The sequence below is a fragment of the Tamandua tetradactyla genome, chromosome 13 (assembly GCF_023851605.1).
Source record: "Tamandua tetradactyla isolate mTamTet1 chromosome 13, mTamTet1.pri, whole genome shotgun sequence".
NCBI lineage: Eukaryota > Metazoa > Chordata > Mammalia > Pilosa > Myrmecophagidae > Tamandua > Tamandua tetradactyla.
The window spans coordinates 57,148,721-57,170,594 of record NC_135339.1 but is presented as its reverse complement, the minus strand read 5'-3'; the positions used below and the strand labels follow the sequence as shown (position 1 = coordinate 57,170,594).

The 21,874-nt window shown below is 36.7% G+C and overlaps 1 protein-coding gene across 7 annotated transcripts in view; it reads right to left on the bottom strand.

The window, feature by feature from the left end:
• The window catches only part of CC2D2B (coiled-coil and C2 domain containing 2B), a 153,673-nt gene that overhangs the window by 88,359 nt on the left and 43,440 nt on the right, over positions 1-21,874 (bottom strand). For all 7 annotated transcript variants that reach the window (XR_013161646.1, XM_077125557.1, XM_077125562.1 and 4 more), the window contains one exon: positions 4,204-4,344. Coding sequence is in view for 6 of the 7 variants with exons in the window: in XM_077125557.1 (XP_076981672.1) it covers positions 4,204-4,344 (141 nt within the window). In the remaining variant the exon portion in view is untranslated. The remainder of the gene's footprint in view (positions 1-4,203; positions 4,345-21,874) is intronic.

The window sequence follows — 21,874 nt, the reverse complement described above, 5'->3', positions numbered from 1 at the left end:
CATGTGCCCTTCCAGTCAAGAGAGAAGCCCTGACTATGTTTGCCATGTGTCTTCTCACTTGAGAGAGAAACCCTGAACTTCATTGGCCTTCTTGAACCAAGGTATCTTTCCCTGGATGGATGCCTTAGATTGGACATTTCTATAGACTTGTTTTCTTTGGGACATTTTCTCGGCCTTAGAACTGTAAACTAGCAACTTATTAAATTCCCCTTTTTAAAAGCCATTCCATTTCTGGTATATTGTATTCCAGCAGCTAGCAAACTAGAACAGCTATTGAGGCAGTGACCTTTTTATTCTGGGCCAAGTAGCTCTGGGGATGATATTACCACAATGTTACTCTATCAAATGTTGTGGGTTTTCCTGTTTGTGTACCTTGCACTTTTTTTCTTTCTCTTTTTAAAAGCATATTTGACCCATGAAGGAGGTGCCCACAGCTCTAAGAGTACTTGGCCTGCGTCCACCTTTGTTCACCTAGTGCTTTTCTGATTCTTAGTGAAAACCTAAAGGAAGACTATTGTCAACAGAGCTATAGACAATGCAACCACTGGAATTAGTGAACTTGAAAGTTGTAGTTATAGACTTCACCCAGGAAGAGTAATGCCTGCTGGACACATCATAAAAAGAGCTGTTCAGAGAGGTATTGCTGGAGAATATCAATCATTTATTCTCAGTGGGCAGGGAAAGTGGTCCTAAAAAAAACATAAATGCTATCCATTTATGGAAAGACACATATATCATCATCATGTCATTGCAGAAAACTCTTACTCAAAAGAACAGCTTGAAATGTAGTGAATTGCTAGAAAATTTCACTCACAGATCCAGAATGACTCAATATATTTTAAATCACATAGGAAGAAAACCCTACTTCAATAATTATTTGGAAAAGCCCTCAGTGACCAATCATCGCTTCATCAACAAAAGCAAACTTGTAGTAGAAGTAAATCATATGACTATCATCAAATTGGTAAATCATTTGTCCCAACCTCTGGCCTTATACATAACAATGGAGCTCACATCAAAGAGAAACTATACGAATGCTACTTATCCAAAAAAAAGCCTTTGATAAAATTTCTAACCTTAGATAACATGAGAGAGTTCACAATTGAGAGAAACTATATAAATGTCATCTCTGTGGAAAAGTCTTCACTTAATATTATGGCCTGACATGACATGAAGGAACTCACGGTGGAGAGAAACGATATGAATGCCACCTATGTGGGAAAAAAAAAACTAAAGAAAAACTTCAGGTTTTTAGAACTTCATCCAATGTTCTGCTCTTGGTCTACATGAGAGAAATGACAATGCAGAGAAATCCTATTAATGTCATCCTTGTGGGCCTTCAATCATCCTTTGTCCTTACAGTATATAAGAGAACTCACACTGGAGAAAAAACATACAAATGCCATATCTGTGTGTGCACGACTTTACTCGTCATTCTACCATTACATAATACAAAAGAAATCACACTGGAGAGAAATCATATGAATGTCTTTTTTGTGATAAATTCACTCATTGTTCTGGCCTTGACAACATGAGAGATTGCACAATGGAGAGAAACCCTATGAACATCATCTGTGGGGTAAAGCCTTTACTCATTGTTCTTTTCTCAGAGAACATGAGAGAATTCACAATGAAGAGAAACCATATGAATGTCACATATGTGGGGATGCCTTCACTCATCATTCTAACCTTAGACAACATGAAAGAACTCACTCTGTAGAGAAACTCTATGAACGTCATCTATGTGGGGAAGCTTTCACTTGCCATTCTTTCCTTAGAGAACACGAGAAAATTCACAATGGAAAGAAACCACATGAACACAATCTTTGTAGGAAAACCTTCATTCATCATTCTACCTTCATACAGCACGAGAGAATTCACAGAGGGAGAATCCCTATGAATGCCATCTTTGTGGGAAAGTCTTCATTTATTGTTCTTGCTTTAGAGAATATAAGAAACATCAAACTAGGGAGATATCATAACAGTATAATCTATCTGGATAAACCTTAGTTTATTTTTGTAACCTCAGACAACATGAGAGAACTTAAACTAAAGAGAAACCCTATGAAGGCCATGTATGTGAAAGGGTTCAGTCAATATCTGACAAGAGATGGCATGAAAAACTCTTACAATGAATATTTTGAATATGGATAAGATTTCAGCACTTACGTGAACCTTTAAACACACTAAAGAACTCAGACACTGAAGAAACACTGTAATCTATCTCATAAAGCCTATAGTCATTCTTAGTACTTCATCAATTAAGCCAATTCATACTGGAGAGAATCAATATAATGCCACCTATGTAGCAAAAACTTTGGTAGATAATCTGATGACATGCAGCATGAGATAACTCATAATGTAAATGTAATGAAAGTGGAAAAGCCTTCATCAACTGCTCCAACCAGTGGACTAACCAGAGAAATCACATGTGAGAAAAACGATATGTCTTTGATCAATATTACAATGCCTGATTTAAAAAGTTATCCTTTAAACAATTAGTGTGAATTTCACAGGTGGAAATCCTTTATCTGTACTCACTCCGTGCTGTCTTTCAGGCAAGCACAAGCTTTGGCATGCAATGGAATACTCAGTGTCAGAATGACCAGTAAAAGAAGAAGACTACCAGAGAATAAATCCTCTTGAGGTAATGCCAGATAATTCATGAGTGAGATGCTATTCAATGAACAATTATTTATTCTTACACTTGTAGGACACTTGCAGGGAAAGTGAGAATTCACACTGTATAAAATTCATGTCATGAATGAAGGAATGTCTTCGGTGATCGTTAATAAAATATTAATTCCTTAGCATTAATATTTGTAAGCTGAGGAAACAATTCTAAAATCAGTGTGGGAAAATATTCAGCTGGATGTAACATCAGAAAATTCCTAGAGAAAAATAAAATACTTTATAGGGACACTTCAGCCTTCAATTCAGCAAAGAGTCAAGAATTTTCAGTCAAGAAATTTCAATAACACTTCAACAAAATTATGCAGGATAACACTGTATGATTGTGAACTGACATGGATACATTGAATGGTGAATTTTGTAAGACATAATGTAAGAGTAACTCAATTTCAATTACAAAAAGTACATGCATATATGTAAGAACAAATATTTTTGCTGAAAATTAGTAAGTTGGTCACGTTCTGGTTTTGTTTTTATTCAGTTCTAAACACGAAGATTTGAATCAAATGAAAAATAATTTTGAATATTAACACAAACATTTAGAACCCAAAATTATGATTCTTAATTTAGTGTTATATATGTTATAAATATAAAATAATTATTTTAGTGTTATATATGTTCATTTCAAGGACGAAAACAAACATGGACAAATAACACACTTTAGAATAAGAGTCTGATGGTACATAAATACTTGTCTTTTAAAATTCACTTCAATATTGCCATCAAAATTTGGAAAGGAATTAAAAATTAAATATTGAAAAAAAAAAGCATATTTGGAAGTGACTTGTCTCATTCAGGTAGGCAGAAGCCCAACAGAGAACACAGGTGAAGACAATATAGAAAAATCTGGGTTCTCTGCACTATGCACTAGTGCTGTTATGTGGGTTCAGTAGTCAGGAAACAAGTTCTGGAGCTACTTGGCTACCTGGTTTCTCTAAGCTTAAAGCAGTGTTGCTAATACTGACAAGAAGAGTTTACTGCCTGAATGAAAAAAACAGGGCTATATCTTCAACCTTCTACATCACTATGCCACCATCACTCCACACTTTATAAGAATGCAAAACTGTTCCCAAGGTGGTGTACCATTTTGCATTCCCACCAGCAAAGAATGAGAGTTCTTATTGCCAGCATGTAGTCCTTCTTCCCTCCCTTCCTTACCTTTATTTTTGCTTTCCTTTTTTAAAATAAAAAAAAAAATTTTCAGAATGTAGTGGTACGTGGTTTAACTGTTCATTTCCCTATTGACATGACATTAATTTGAGCATCTTCTTATGAGTTCATTTTCCATCTATTTACCTTCCTGAGTGAAGGACTGTAAATTCCTTTACTCATTTTTTATACTGGGTTGTCTTCTTATTAACTTGAAAGAATTATTTATATTGTCAAGATACAAGTCCTTTAACTACCTTGAATAGTTGCCTAGATTCTGAATTTTCTCCCAGTTACAGTGAATTCTCAGTTATTTATGGGCATTACCTCAGACCTATACAGGCAAATAGAATAGTTACTTACCTCTGAAACTGTAACTTTACTGGGGTGCTTATAAACCCTTGCTGTTGTCGAAGAGATTTTATCTGTTTCCAAGTCTTTAGGATACTGTGCAGTAAGGAGAGGTCCTTTTCTCTCTCTAAGTCATAGAGCTGTTTTGTATTACTGCAATAATAATGTTAAACATGTCAGTGGAGTAAATCATTAAAACTGGTCTGGAAGAATTTATTGCACTAACTCTTCTAAACACCTACCTTTTTCCCCATTTTATCCACATCTTGATACAGAAATTGAAATTTCATCATTAGATATTCATTCCTTTATGACTTACAGGTATTTCACTATTCAAAATGCCCTTCTAAAACTCAAATACTCTTGAGAAAGGAAATAGCAAGATTCTGAGGTAAAGGACACTGAAGAGAAAAGAGGTATATTGGAAGGAAGGAACAATGAAAAGAATGGGGTAAAGAAACTCATGCATGTTAATAATCCTGCTTGCTATCTATCCAGCATTTAACTAGTTTTCTGTTTACAGAAATGAATATGCAGACTAGATGGTGCATATCGCTTTCAATGCTTTTACTTGCATTGGTACAATTTGATGCTCCCACAATTTTTATTGTGCCACCTAGTAAGTTCAACGTGGGTAGCTCTGAAGCCACTAGTTTGGGATGGTTCAGATTTGGGTGCTGTGCTGGTTTGAAATGATGTATGTACCTTAGAAAAGCCATGTTTTAATCCTAATCCCATTTTGTGAAGGCAGCCATTTCTTCTAACCCCTATTCAGTATTGTATGTCTGAAACTGTAATCAGATCATCTTCCTGGAGATGCGATTTGATCAAGAGTGGCAGTTAAGCCAGATTGAGTGGAGGTGTGTCTCCACCCATTTGGGTGGGTCTTGATTAGTTTACTGGAATCCTATAAAGGAGGAAACATTTTGGGGAAAGTGGGAGATTCAGAGAGAGCAAAGCAGAATGATATAGCCACAAGAAGCAGAGAGTCCATCAGCCAGCGACTTTTGGAGATGAAGAAAGAAAAGCCTTCCAGGTAGCTTCATGAAACAGAAAGCTAGGAGAGGAAGCTAGCAGATGACGCTGTGTTCACCATGTGCCCTTCTACTTGAGAGAGAAACCCTAAACTTCATCAGCCTTCTTGAACCAAGGTATCTTTCCCTGGATGCCTTTGATTGGACATTTCTATAGACTTGCTTTAATTGGAACATTACCTCGGCCTTAGAACTGTAAACTAGCAACTTATTAAATTCCCCTTTTAAAAAGCCATTCCATTTCTGGTATATTGCATTCCCACAGCTAGCAAACTAGAACAGATGCCAAATTTCAAGAGATCTTCATGGGAAAGGATGGTGGCAGTTACACATCACAGACTTTGACTCATTTAACAGAAGTTCTGGGGAGGGATAAAGTGCATGACAATAGAAAATTTACCTTTTTAAAATTCATTTTACATTATTTACTCAATGCAGCCTTCCTTGAATACACCTCCATCCACCAACACCATAGGACTTTATTAGCCCTTACCATAGCCCTTCATTCTTCCTCTTTGTAATACTCAACTCATTTGTAATAATTCATTCAATATCTATTTCCCTATGAGGTTTCAAGTTTCAGTGTACTGTAAGGTAAAGGGTATGTCCTGGAAATATTACCAACACTGTGTGTAACTCTATATAACCTCCCAATGCACATACTCAAAGCAGCGTGGTCACTTTGAGAACACGTGCTCACTTTGAGAACATGCTATTTAGAGATGTGATACAGTAGAAAGAAGAGCAAGAAACTTGGAGTCAGACAAACCTGGTTTTAATTACTTACCATTTACTAAGTAACCTTAGGAAAACTGCTTGAATGTTCTTAGTCTCTGTATATTCAATTTTTCTTCAACTTCTAGGCATTTTTAAAATGAAGTGCCTCTAAACTTAAAGTGATGAGGGTCTAAAGTTAATTGGGAAATTTTCCATGTATTTCCAGATTTTCTGGACGCTCCAGAGTGTATTTACTATATATATGTTTTGCAGATTAGTAAATAAAGTCATTGCTTTAAATTTAGAGGGACTTTACCTGAAGATATAATGAGCATATTATTTGAATATTGTGCTGGTGTGAAACTATTACGTTCCCCAGATATGCCATGTTTTAATCCTGATTCAATCTTGTGGGGCCAGACCTACTGTTTAGGGTGGAAACCTTTGACTGGATTCCATGGAGATGTGACACACCCAATTGTGTGATCTTTTGATTGAATTGTTTCCATGAAGACGTGAACATCTAATTGTGGATGTGACCTTTTGATTAGATGTATATGTGGCATCGCCCATTGTAGGAGGGTCTTGATTAGTTTACCAGAGTCCTTTAAAAGGGGAAACACTTTAGAGAAAGCTCAGACGTTTGGAGAACAGTTGTTTCAGAGCTCACAGAGACAGACATTTGGAGATGCTTGGAGTGCTGACAGAGAGAGCAGACACCTAGACATGGACATTTGGAGAGGTAGAGCCCAAGAGAGATTCCAGTGTGCTTTCCTCTGAGATGCTAACTAAGCCAGAACCCAGAGTTGTGGCCCAGAGCAGCTAAGTGAAGGCCCACAGATGCCTAGAAAGGAAACCACTGGCAATGCTGGAAGCAACGGGACTGGGAACAAGGACCACCAGCCACCAGCCATGTGCCTTCCTATGTGACAGACATCGGCCTTTCTTGAGTCAAGGTATCTTTCTCTGGATGCCTTAGTTTGGATATTTTTATGGCCTTAGAACTGTAAACTTTTAATAAATTCCCTTTTTAAAAGCTGTTTCATTTCTGGTATATTGTGTTCTGACAGCATTTAACTAATGCAAATATCAAAGGACTACATAGTTTAAAAAGATGCTTTTCTATGTTTCATAAATTTCTGAATACCTTGTATTAATATTACAAATTACAATGATTGATTTACTAAGTTAAACCATCCTGTCATTCCTGGAATGACCCCAAGTAGGTCCAGTTATGTTATTCAATAAAATTGCTTAGCATTTTGGTATCTATTTTTATGAATAAAATTGGGTCATAATATTTCTTCATTATATTGTTATTGTCCAGTTTTAATTTCAAGGCTACTATAATCTCATAAAAAGACTTGAGAATGGGGCATTTTTTTTCTGTCTTTTCAAAGAGTTTGTGAAAAATAGAACTTATATTAAAGTCAGGAGTTCTTAAACTTTATTGTACATCAGAATTACCTGGAGGGCTTGTTAAGTACACACCTTTGGCCAGAGGTCAAACTTACTGATTCAGTAAGTGTATGAAGGACCTGGTCATTTGCATTTGCCTGATGCTGCAGGTCTGAGGACGAGAACCACCACTTTAAATGTTTCCAGAAACTCAAATGAAGACATATGAGCCTGAAGTTTTCTATGAAGAAAGGTTTCAAGCTACTGGTTTGATTTGTTTAACAATTATTGACTACTTAGGGTTTTTTTTTTCTTCCCTTACTTCTTGGATAAGTTTTAGTTTTGTTGTATTCTTTTTGAGATTTGTCACTTTCCTATAAAGGCTACATTCACTGGCATAAATATGCTGCTTAAAGTATACACCATCTACAGTGATGTCCCCTTTTCTTTCCTGATATTGTATATTTTGCCATTTCTTTTTTTTTTTCTTGATCAGCCTTGTCATTGCCAGACTTTATTTGCATTTGCCTGATGCCAGACTTTATTAATTTCTACCAAATATTTAGGTTTCTTGGTTCTGTCTAGTATAACTTCCTTATTAATTTCTGTTCTCTTTATTTCATTATTCATGTTTTTCTAACTTCTTGAGGAGAATGTTCAGTTCACTAAATTTTCAACATTTCTTAGATTAACAAATTTTCCTTTCAGAACTATTTTACCTGAAACTCACAAATTCTGATACATAGTATTTTTTTTATTTCAACATACATTTTAACAAGTAGTCATTAAACAGATTTCACAGTTTTGTTTCAATTGTTCAAATGAGCTATACAGATAGGTTGAATTAGATTATGCACTACAGAAAATTTCAGTTCCAGATCAAATAAACCTTTCTTCCATTGGTCTCAAAGAGTATGTGTGGTTCTAAAATATAGACACTGTCTTCCTTACCCCTATGTTCTGAATTACTTTAACCCCAACCTATTCAGCTTCATTCTTATCTCTAAATATCAGGTTATATATATAAAATGGCCTCTCAAAATCCAGAAATAATAATCAACACTCCAGACTTAATGTGTTTGCTCTAAAAGCTTACAATCCAATAAAATACTAAAATCCTTTTAGCATTTCTTGTAGGGCCAGAATCTTGTTGGCAGATTCTTTCAGGACTTCTTTGTCTGTGAAAACTTTACTTTTGTCCCTATATATTTTTTTCCCTTTTTCTCTTTGTATTCTTTAAATTATCCTCCTTAGTGGTACTCTTCAATTCTGCGCCTTCCTCCAGACCTCCCTCTCCTGTCTTTTTTTTTTCAGCCGGCAGAATTCCTTTTAGTATTTCTTGTAGGGCCAGTCTCTTGTTGACAGATTTTTTCAGGACTTCTTTGTCTGTGAAAACTCTAATTTTGTCTCTTGATTTTGAAGGACAATTTGGCTGGGTACAGAATTCTTGGCTGGAAGTCTTTCTCTTTCAGGATCTTGAATACATTATACCACTGCCTTCTTGCCTCCAGGGTGCTAGCTGAGTAGTCTGAACACAGTCTTATTTGATTGCCCTTGCATAAAGTACATTGTTTAGTTACTGCTTTCAGGATTTTCTGCTTCTCTTCAACATTTGACAGATTAGTATGTGCCTTGGGGAAGGCCTATTTGGATTTATTCTTTTTGGAGTTCTTGGGCTGCTTTGACTTGTATATTTATGTCCTTTATCAGGGTTGGGAAGCTTTTCCCCATTATATCCTCAATTACTCTTCCTAGCCCTTTACCCCTCTCTTCTCCTTCTGGGACACCAATGATTCTTACATTTGTGCGCTTTGTTTTGTCAATCATTTCCCTGAGTTTCCATTCAATTTTTTCCATCTTTTTTGCTATTTGCTGTTTTGAGTCTTCGAAGTCAATTATCCTGTTCTCCATATCACTTATTCTTTCTTCTGTATCTTCAAATCTGGTGTTGTGTGCCTCTAGTACGTTTTTTTATTTGGTCAACAGAGTCTTTAATCTCTGTGATTTCTGCTATTTTTCTATTTATTCTTTCAAATTCCTCTTTGTGCTCTTCTACTGTCTTCTTGAGCTTCCATATGTCATTTGCTATCCCACTTATTTTATTAAGTAGAGTTGTATGAACATCTTTGATTAGTTGTTCCAACATCTGTGTCTCCTTTGGAGTTTTAATTTGGTCATTAGGCAGGGTTATATCTCTGCACTGTGATATGCTTAATGCTTAATGATCTTCTGTCTTCTTCGCATATAAATATCTTGATTTATTTATTTTGGGAGTCGATTTCTTTCAGTAGTCTATGGCAGATGGATGTGCAGCAGGGAGCCAGGGCACAGGGTGGAGCGCTCAGTATGGTGATTTGTTTCAGAGCAGGTATGGGCACAGGTTGGGGATGTTACACCGATGCTTGAGAATGTGGATGTCCAGTGGTCAGGGATAATTTAGCTGTGTGGGTGCACCGGTCTGGGGGGCACAACCCTGGTGTGTGCTGGTCTAAGACACGGGGATCTTTGTGCATGCAAAGAGCTGTAGCAGCAGGTTGGCATTATGACTTCAAGAATTGGGGGCAGATGTGACCAGTCTGTACAGGTTGGCACTTTCTCAGAGCTGGGAAGTGAGGCTGAGGGCCATGTGCATGCATGGTTCTAGGACTGCTGTAAAGTGCAGTTTCCCAGAGCTGAATGACTTGACTGGGGGCCTGTGCGCATGTGGGCCTGGGAGTGCTGTAAACGGATGCGCTGACCTCAGGGAACGTGGGGTGAGGCTTTGCAACACTATGGGCAGGGGTAGCGTAGGCATGGAGGTTAGCATTTGCAACCTTTATGCACTGTCAATACCCTGCAGGGAACAGGGAGGGGGAAGCAGTGCTCAGGAGGGGTGCAGGAGAGGTGGGTTGTGCTGCATTTGGGGTGGGGGTTTGGGGCAGGTAAGTGTACTCGGGGCCGGTGGAGTAGGGTTGCCTGAAGCGCGGGGAATGGGAGCGGGTGACGGGGTTCAGGTGCATGGGATGTGGGGTGAGTCACTGGTCATGGTTTACTTCCTAGTCCCACGTTCCCATCTGTGCACTCCCATGGGCTCCACGGCTCTACACCTCTGCACCAGGATCCAGCTTTTTGCCTCTCAGTTTCTAGGCCTCTGCAACCAGGGCTGCCCCACGTGGTGCAGAAGGCTCTCCCAAGTCAGCCACACTCCTGAATTGCCACCTCAGTCACCCTCCTGACCATTCTCTAACTTTTCCATGGAACAGGGCTAACCTCAAGCTACTCTAGTCGGCCATCCTTCTGGAAGTCTCGATATATAGTATTTTTATCAGTAAATTAAAAATGTTTTCTAATTATTAATACGTCTTCATTAACAAGTCTTTCTTAATTTCCAAACATATAGGGATTTCCTAGCTATATATCAGGGTTTCTGCACTGAATGATTCAAGTCCTGTGAATATATTGAGACTTTTGACATATAAGGTCAACTTCTGTAAATGTTCAATGTGTGCTCAGACAGTGGTATTTGGCAGTTGTGGATGCAGTATTCTATAACTATATCTATTACTAATCATGTTGTTCAAATTTCTATAACCCTACTGAGGTTTTTGGTCTACTTGTTCCATCAATTGCTGAGAGAAGTATGTTAAAAAATGCCTAATATCTTTGTGAATTTGCTATTTCTCCTTGTATTTCTGTCAACTTTTGCTTTATATATTTTGAATCCATATTATTACATGTATATGTTTGTGCATATGTAAAAATTTATGGTGAATTGAACATCATTGTAATGTGACCCTCTTTATTGCTAGTAATGATTTTTCCTTAAAGAACTATTTATCTTATACTAACGAAGCTACACGTTTTATTTTGTTAGAATTTGCATGGTGTAGTTTTTATATTATTTTTATTCGCTATCTTTTAATATCCTATATTCTTGATGAGTCTTCTGTAAACAGCATATAATTGGATTTAAAAATCCTGTCTATCAATTTAGATAGGATATGGGGCATTTAGCCCATTTGGATATTTTTGGGTTGAATTCTTCCATCTTCTTTTTTGTTATTTGTATCATTTATCCTATATTTCTTTCTCTCTCTTTTCTTGCCTTATTTTGGATGTTTGGGTATTTCTTTTATTATTCCATGTCCCTCTCCTATTGATTTGGATGCTGTATCTTGTTTTCTTTACTTTTATTACCTTACAAATTAAAATCTGAGTCCTTAATTTATTAAGGTCTAATTTTAAAATTTACTTTCATCCTCATCCTGGACAATGATAGGAAATTTAATTCCATTTACCTTCTCACATTCTAAAGTTTTATATTTTAACCATCCATATCTTTTTAAACTCCATAAGATATTGTTAGTTTTATATTCTATTGATGTTCATTGAGATTTATCCACATATATACCACTTACTTTGTTCCTCAATGCTTCCTCATTCATTTCCTGCATCATTTTCCTTCTGTGTGGTTTCCAAATAAAATTTTTTAGGATAAATTTGCTGGAGGCTATGTTTTTTGGCCTTTTTAAAAATTTTTTTCTTCACTTTGCTTTTTTTTAACTTTTTAAATTGTATAAGATTTATACAGAGCAAAGAAAGGAAAAAGCAATAGTTTTCAAAGCACTCTTCATCAAATGTTAAAGGACAGATCCTAGAGTTTGTCATGGGCTACCATACCATCATCTCAGATTTTTCCATCTAACTCTAGAATATAGGAATATAGAAGGAATAAATTTTTTATCACAATTGACTTTTTCTTTTCCTTTTTATGAAAAATAACATATATACAAAAAAGCAATAAATTTCAAAGCACAGAGCAACAATTAGTTTTAGAACAGATTTCAGAGTTTGGTATTGGTTATAATTCCACAGTTTTAGGTTTTGACTTCTAGCTGCTTTAAGATACTGGAGATAAAAAGAAATATCAATTTAATGATTCAGCAATCATATTTGTTTGTTAAAACCTACCTTCTCTGTATAACTCCACCATCAACTTTGATCTTTCTATCCCACTCTTTAGGGGTATTTGGGCTATGGCCATTCTTTTTCATGTTGGAAGGGGCTATAAGTAATATGGGGTAGGGAGATGGCTCTAGCTGATGTTCTGGAGAGGCTGGGCCCCTTAGTTTCAGGACTTATCTGGTCCAGGGACCCACCTAGAGATTGTAGGTTTCTGGAAAGTTACCCTAGTACATGGAACCTTTGTAGAATCTTACGTATTGTCCTAAGTGTTCTTTAAGATTGACTGGAATGGTTTTGGTTGGGGTTTGGCAAGTTATGACATGTAGCAATGTCTAACTGAAGCCTGCATAAGAGTGACCTACAGAGTAGGCTCTTGACACTATTTCAATTCTCTCAGCCACTGATATTTTATAGTTATATTTCTTTTCCCCCTTTTGGTCAGGATGGAATAGTTGATCCTATAGTGCCAGGGCCAGAGTCACCCCTGGGAATCATCTCCCATGCCACCAGGGAAACTTTCACCCCTGGATGTCATGTCCCACGTAGGGGGGAGGGCAATGATTTCACTTACAGAGTTGGGCTTAGAGAGAGCGAGTCCACATCTGAGTAACAAAACAGGTCCTCCAGATTTAACACTTAGCCATACATATTGGTAGACTAAGCTTCTCCACTACCTACATAAGCTTCAAAAGAGTAAGCTCAAGATCAAGGGCATGGCTATTCATTTGGGTGCCCCTAATGTTTGACACAGTATCAGGTGATTCCCTGATGGCAAAGCTTAATAGTTCTATATTTTTTCTCCCATCCCTCAAAGAACTTTGCCAATACTTTTTTTTTTGCTTGGGCAGACACCAGTAATTGAACCCAGGTCTCTGACATGGCAGGTGAGAACTCTGCCTGCTGAGCCACCGTGGCCAACCCTTTTTTTTTTTTTTTTTTTTTTGCCAATACTTTCTGATTATCTACTAATATATTCTAGAATTGTATCCAGGCATTACATTAAGCTATACAGGATTGAAGGCCCTCATTCTTATTCTGGGCTCCCTGTGTTTCAATTGTTCAAATGAGCTATTTAGACAGGTTGAGTTAGATTATGTGCTTCAGAAAATTTAGGTTCTGGACAAAATGAACCTTTCTTCCTCTACGTCTCAAAACGTAGGTGGGGTTCTAAATTATAAACAGTTTCTTCCACCTTTTTTCCTTTGGTCTCAAAACGTAGGTGGGGTTCTAAATTATAGACAGTTTCTTCCTTACCCCTGTGTTCTGAATTACCTTAATCCCGACCTGATCGGCTTCATTCTTATCTCTAAATACCAGGCTACAGATATATAAAACAGCCCCTCAAAATCCAGAATTAATAATTACCACTCTGGACTAAATGTATCTGCTATAAGATGCTTACAATCTAGGCCCCTATTTTCTTATAAGCATTTTCTAAAGGAAATTGGTCAACAATTGTTCATTCATTTCTGGCTTATTTTATCTCACCAAAAGTCCCACAAGTTCATTCACATCGTTGCATGCCTCAAGACTTCATTTGTTTTTGTAGCAGCACAATATTCAATCACATGTATACACGATCATTCACCAATCTTCTTCTCAGTCAGTGTATCCCTCAGCCACCTGCATTTCTTAGGCATCATGTATAATGATGAAAGTCTACAGTCCATCAAAACACTTAATTTTAGGTAATTTCATTGTTCCAAAGAGAAAGATACTCAACAAATACACCCTCACCAAATAGGAAATCTAAATCTCCCTTTAACTCTTGTTCCTCCCCCCATTATTTCCCCGGCTATTACTGTGGTATTGCTGATGGTTTCCTGTTAAACATAGCCCATAGCATACAACAGCAGTTTTCCACCTGTACCCTGGAATTAAACACTCTTTATACATCAATCATACCTTTGAAGTAGTTCTTACAAGAACTTATTTATATTTCTGTTGATAATCAGTGGGTCCCATACATAAAGGGGTTGTCTATACAACCCCTTTCAATCATGTTCACCTTCAATATGGTATATGTTATTATTATATTATATTACTTATAGACCACTATAGAACTACCTTCACTTTTATCTACTTCTTTATACTTGGGAGTTCTACCTGATGAGCTAACCATTCACCCATCCCCAGCTTCTATACATCTCCGTCTCCTATATTCTGTATTATAAGCCTCTGATTTCACCTTTACCATGGTCATGAAAGTGGAGTCATACAGTATCTATCGTTTTGTGTCTGGTTTATTTCACTCAGCATTATGTCCTCAAGACTCATCTATCTTGTCATGTGCTTCAGGATGTCATTTCGTGTTACTGCTGCATACTATTCCATCATATGTATTTAGCACAGTTTGTTAATCCACTCATGTGTTGATAGATATTTGGATTGTTTCCATCTTCTGGTAATTGTGAATAATGCTGCTACGAACATTGGTGTGCAAATGTCTGCTTGTGTCTCTGCTTTCAGCTCTTCTAGGTATATACAAGTAGTGCTATTGCTGGGTCAAAGGGCAACTTGATATTTAGTTTCCTAAGGAACCGCCAAACTCTTCCATAGCAGCTGTACCATTATATATTCACACCAGCAGCGGATAAGTGTCCCAATTTCTCCACATACTCTCCAACATTTGTAGTTTCCTGTTGGTTTAATAGCAGCCATTCTTATACGTATGAGGTCATATCTCATTGTATTTTGCTCTGCATTTCCCTTATAGCTAATGAAAATGAGCATCTCTTCATGTGCTTTTGAGCCATCTGTATTTGCTCTTCAGAAAAATGTCTATTCATATCTTCAGCCCATTTTATAATTGGGTTGTTCTTTTGTTGTTGAGTTGTATGATTTCTTTATGTATACAGGATATCAAACCTTGTCCAATGTGTGATTTCCAAATATTTTCTCCCATTGAGTTTTCTGCCTCTTCACCTTTTTGACAAAATCTTTTGAGGTGCAGAAGCATTTGATTTTGAGGAATTCCCATTTATCTAATTTTTTCTTCTATTGCTTCTGCTTTGGGTGTCAAGTTTAGGAAGCTACCTCCTAAAACTAGGTCTTGAAGATGTTTCCCTACATTTTCTTCTAGAAGCTTTATGGTGCTAGTTCTTATACTTAGATATTTGGTCCATTTGAGTTAATTTTTGTATAGGGTGTAAGGTAAGGGTCCTCTCATTCTCTTGGCTTTTGATATCCAGTCCTTCCATGCCCATTTATTGAAAAGAGTATTTTGTCCCAATTCAGTGGATTTGGGGGCCTTGTCAAGAATCAGTATGACCAAAGATTTGGTGGTCTATTTCTGCACTCTCGATTTTATTCCACTGGCCAATACTTCTACCTTTGTGCTAGTATCATGCTGTTTTGACTACTGTGGCTTTATAATAAGTTTTAAAGTCAAGAATGGTTAATTCTCCCATGTTGTTCTTCTTTTTTAGGGTATTTTTAGCTATTTGGGGTCTCTTTCCCTTCCAGATAGTAACTAACTTTTCCAAGTCTTCAAAGTAGGTTGTTGGAATTCCGGTTGGTACTGAGTTGAATCTGTAGAACAATTTGGGTAGAACTGACATCTTAACCATCTTTAACCTTCCTATCCATGAGCAGGGAATATCTTTCCACCTATTTAGATCTTCTTTGATTTTGTTCTAGCAATGCTATGTAGTTTCTCGTGTACAAGTCCTTTAGGTCCCTAGTTAAGTCCATACCTACATATGTGATTCTTTTAGTACTTAAACATACTTTTTTCAATGGAGTTTTTTCCTTAACTGACTCCTCAGTTATGTCATTGCTTGTGAATAAAAACATTACTGATTTTTGCACATTAATTTATATCCTGCCACCTTGCTGAATTTATTAGCTTAAGTAACTTAGTTGTAGATTTCTCAGGATTTTCCAAGTTTAATATCATGTCATCTGCAAATAATGAAAGCTTTACTTCTTCCTTTCCAATATGGATGTCCTTTATTTCCTTGACAATCCCGATTGCTCTAGCTAGAACCTCTAGTACAATGTTGAATAATAGTGGTAAAAGAGGGCAGCCTTGTCTCCTTCCTGATCTTAGGGAGAAAGCTTTCAGTCTCTCTCCATTGAGTATGATACTGGCTATTGGTTTTTCATATATGCCCTTTATCATATAGAGAAAGTAACCTTTGATTCCTATCTTCTGAAGTGTCTTTATCATAAAAGCATGTTGAATTTTGCCAAATGCTTTTTCAGCATCAATCAAGACAATCATGTGATTTTTCTCCTCTTTCAATTTGTCAATGTTCTGTATTACATTAATTGATTTTCTTCTGTTGAACCATCCTTACATTCTTAGTATAAACCCCACTTGGTCATGGTGTATAATTCTTTTAATGCGTTGTTGCATTCAATTTGCTAGTACAAGTTGAGAATTTTTGTATCTACGTTCATCAGGGAGATTGGCCTATAGTTTTCCTTTCTTATAACATCTTTACCCAGTTTTGGTATTAAAATGTTATTAGCTTCATAAAATTAGTTACATAGTGTACCTTTTCCTCAATTTTTTGGAAAAGTTTGAGTAGGACTGGTGTTAGTTCCCTTTTGGAATATTTGATAAAATTCCCCTGTGAAGCCACCTGGCCCTGGGCTTTTCCTGTAGGAAGAATTCTGATGACCAATTGAATTTCTTTACTTGTGATTGGTTACTTGAGATCTTCCATTTCTTCTTGAGTCAGTGTGGCTTATTTGTGCATTTCCAGGAATTTTCTGTTTCATCTAAGTTGTCTATTTATTGGCATATAGTAGTTCATAGTATTGTCTTATGATTTTTTTAATTTCTTCACACACCCCTTCTCATTTCTGATTTTGTTTATTTGCATTCTCTCTCTTTTTTTCTTTGTCAGTCTTGCTAGTGACCCATCAATTTTATTGATTTCCTCAAAGAACCAACTTTTGATTTTATTCTTTCTATTCTTTTGTTCTCCCATTCACTTAACTCTGCTTAAACTTTGTTATTCCTCTTCTTCTGTTTGCTTTGGGGTTAGTTTGCTGTTCTTTTTTGAGTTCCTCCAAGTGAGCAGTTAAGTCCTTGATTTTTGTCCTTTCTTCTTTTTTTAATATAGGCATTTAGGGCAACAAATTTTCCTCTCGGCACAGACTTTACCACATCTCATAAGTTCTGATATGCTGTATTCTCATTTTTCATTCATCTCCAGATAGCTACTGATTTCTCTAGCAATTTTTTCTTTGACCCACTGGTTATTTAAGGGTGTGTTATTTAATTTGCATATATTTGTGAAAATTCTCATTCTTTGGTGGTTATTAATATCCAGCTTCATTCCATTTTGATCAGAGAAAGTGTTTTGAATAATTTAAATGTTTTTAAATTTATAAAGAACTGTTTTGTGCCCCAGCATATGTTCTATCCTGGAGAATGTTCCATGAGCACTAGAGAATAATGTATATCCTGGTGTTTTGGGGTGTAATGACATATATGTCTGTTAGGTCTAATTCATTTATCAAGTTGTTTAACTTCTCTATTTCCTTCCTGATCTTCTGTCTTGTTGTTCTATTTATAAAGGAGAGTGGTGTATTGAACTCTCCTACTATTACTGTTGAAGCATCTATTGCTCCCTTCAGTTTTGCCAATGTCTGTCTCATATACTTTGAAGCTCCTTGATTGGCAACATAAATATTTATGATTGCTATATCTTCTTGGTGAATTGACCTTTAATTAGTATATAGTGTCTTTGTCTCTTATGATGTCTTTACATTTAAAGTCTTGTCTCTTATGATGTCTTCACATTTAAAGTCTATTTTATCTGATATTAGTATAACTACTTCTGCTTTTTTTTTGGCTACAACTTGTGTGGAACATCTTTTTCCATCCTTTCACTTTCAACCTATTTATGTCCTTGTGTCTAAGATGAGTGTCTTGCATGTAGCATATATCTGGATTATATTTCTTAATCCATTCTGCCAATCTGTATCTTCTTGTTTTTTTTGGTGTATGGTCCGGGAATTGAACCCAGTTCTCTTGCATGAAAGGTGGGCATTCTAACCGCTGAACTACCTGTGTACCCTCCAATCTGTATCTTTTAATTGGCAAGTTTAGCCCATTAACATTCAAAGTTATTACTTAAGAGGCATTTCTTGAATGCACCCACCATCTTGTCTTTTGGATTTTGTCAGATATATATATTCTTTTCCCACTTTCTCTTTTTATCCTTTAAGTTACCCTTACTAGTACTCTTCAATTCTGTGTCTTCCTCCAAACCTCCCTCTCCTATTTTTTTTTTCAACTGGCAGAACTCTCTTTAGTATTTCTTGTAAGGCTTGTCTCTTGTCGACACATCCTTTCAGGATTTGTTTGTGGGTGAAAATATTGCTCTCTTCCTCAGTTTTGAAGGACAATTTGGGTACAGAACTCTGGGCTGGAAGTCTATCTTTCAGGATTTTAAAGATCTCATACCTATGCCTTTTGAGTAACCTGAACCTGGCTACTATTGTATGTAGTAGACTGCTTTTCTCTTGCCACTTTCAGCATTTTCTGCTCTCTTCAACATTTGAGGGACTGATTAGTAGGTGTCTCGGGTAAGGCCTATTTGCATTTATTCTATTTGGGGTTCACTGAACTCCTTTGATTGGATAATTATGTTTTTTATAAGTGTTGGAAGTTTTACCCCTCAACTAATCTTCCTAGCCATTTACTTTTTTCTTCTTCTGGGACACCAGTGATTATATATATGTGTGCTTTGTTTTGGCCATGATTTCCCTGAAATCCAACTAAAATTTTTCCATCTTTTTTGCCATTTGCTGTTTGAGTGTTCAAAATCAGTTGTTTTGTCCTCTAGTTTGTTTATTCTTTCTTCTGCCTCTTCAAATCTGCTGTTGTGCATCTCTAGTTTGTTTTTTATTTAGTTTACAACATCTTTAATCTCTGCGATATCTGCTATTTTTCTACTTATTCCTCCATATTCCTCTTCGTGCTCTTCTAGTATCTTCTTGATCTCCTTTATGTTATCAGCCATCCCATTTACTTTACTTAGTAGAGTTATATGAACATCTTTGATTAGTTGTTCCAACATCTGTATCTCCTCTGGTGTTTTAAATTGGTTGTTAGGCTGGGCTATATCTGTCTGCATCATGACACCTTAGGGATCTTCTGCTGTCTTTGCGTCATGTAAATATCTTGATTGGTTCATTTCAGAAGTTGATTTCCTTCAGAAGTCTAAACCTTGTATTTTCAGAATGGATGTGGAGCAGGATGCAGGGTGCAGGGCGGGGCACAACAATGTGTTGATGCATTGCAGTGCAGGTATAGGTGCAGGCTGGGGCTGCTATGGTAGTGCCTGTGATATGTAGTCTAGGAACCCATATGGAGTTTGTAGGTTTCTAATAAGTGATCATAGTACATGAAACCTTTGTAGAATCTCAGCTAAAGCTCTAGGTGTTCTTTAGGGTTGGTGGGAATGATTGTGGTTGGGGGTTGGCAAACTGGGATAAGTAGCAATATCTAGCTGAAGCTTGCATTTAAGTGTAGCTTCCAGAGTAGCCTCTCAACTATTTGAACTCTCTCAGCCAGTGATACCTTATTTATTACAATTCTTTTCCCCCCTTTAGTTAGGAAAGCGTTGTCAATCCCACAGTGCCAGTAGCAGGCTCATACCAGGAAGTCATTTCGTATGTCACCAGGGAGTCTTTCATCCCTGGATGTCATGTCCCACGTAGGGGGGGGAGAGTAATGATGTCCCTTGCAGAACTGGGCTTAAAGAAAGGCCACATCTGAGCAAAAAAGTAATTGTTAGACATAACTATAGGTAGGCTAAGCTTCTCCACTACATATCAAGCTTCACAAGAGCAAACCTCAAGATCAAGGGCTTGGCCTATTGACTTGACAGTCCCTAAAGTTTGAGACAGTATCAGGGGTTTCCCTGGTGGTAAAGCTTAAAGTTCCATATTTTTTCTCCCTTCCCTCCAGGGACTTTGCCAATACTTTTTCATTATCTGCTTAATATACCCTGGAATGTATCCAGGTATTACATTAAGCTATACAGAGTTACAAGCCCCCATTCTCATTCTGTAAAAGTTTGCATTGCTTAAATGATCTATCCGGACAAGTTGAGTTAAATTATGTGCTACAGAAAATTTAGGTTCTAGACAAAATAAACCTCCCTTCCTTTGGTCTTATTGAGTAGGTGAAGTTCTGAAATATAATGTCCTCCTTATCACTGTACCTTGAGTTACCTTAGTATCAACCTGATTGGATTAGTTCTTGTCTCTAATTGAAGCCTGATCTCTTTCCAATTTCTTTAACAGTTGTTATAGGTGGCAATGCTGACCTTCAGAACTGCAGAACTCCTACTCTGAGTCTTACATGTTGCACAGGTACCCAAAGTTCCAGGGAATAACAAGGTATAAATATATAGCACAGCTTCTCAAAATCTAGAAATAACAATTACTGCTCCAGACTAAATGTGATTGCTATAAGAGCTTGCAACCTAGGCTGCCATTTTCTTATAAGTATTTTATAGATAAGATTATACAATATTTGCTCTTTTGTTGTCTGGCTTATTTTGAATCACTTATAATGTTCCACAGGTTCATTTACAATGTTGCATGCCTCATGACTTTGTTCCTTTCTGTAGCAGCACAAAATTCGATCACATGTATACACCACAGTTCACCATTCTACTTCTCAAGTGCATATTTCAGCCATCTCAATCCATTGGGCATCATGTATAATGTCCATCAACACTTTCAATTTCAGACAATTTTCACTGCTCCCAAGAGAAAAATAACTGATAAACCCATCCTCACCAAATAGGAAATCCAAACTTCCTCTGAACTCTTATCATCTTACTGCTGCATAATATTCCATTTTATGTATATATATTTTATTTATCCACTTGTCTATTGATGGTAAACTTGGATTGTTTCCATCTTTTGGCAATTGTGAATAATGATGTTATGAACACTGGTGTGCAAATGTCTGTGTGTGTCACTGCTTTCAGCCTTTCTGGGCAGTGCTATTGCCAGGTCATGTAGTAACTTGATAGTTTTCTGAAGAACCACCAGACTGTCTTCCATTGCAGCTATACCATTATACATTCCCACCAGCAGTGCATGAGTGTCCCAATTTCTCCACATCCTCTCCAGCATTTGTTGTTTCCTGTTTGTTTAATAGCAGCCATTCTTATTGGTGTGAGGTGGTATCTCATTTTAGTCTTGCTCTGCATTTCCCTTATAGCTCCTGAAAATGAGCATCTCTTCATGTGCTTTTTAGCCATCTGTATTTATTTACTCCTTGGAAAAATGTCTATTCATATCTTTAGCCCATTTTATAATTGGGCTTCTTTAAATATCTTGCATTTTCTAAGTGTTTTTATAAAACAGGGATACTGAATATTAAAAAATGCCTTTTATGCATCAATTGAAATGATCATGTGGTTGTGTCCCTTTGTTTTATTAACGTGGGTGTATTACAGTAATTTTCTTACACTGAATGACTATAGAATGGATAAATCCATTTGGTCATGGTCTATAATTCTTTTAATGTGCTAATGGATTCTGTATGGATAGTATTTTGTTGAGGATTCTTGCATCTATATTCCTAAGGGGTGTTGGCTTATAATTTT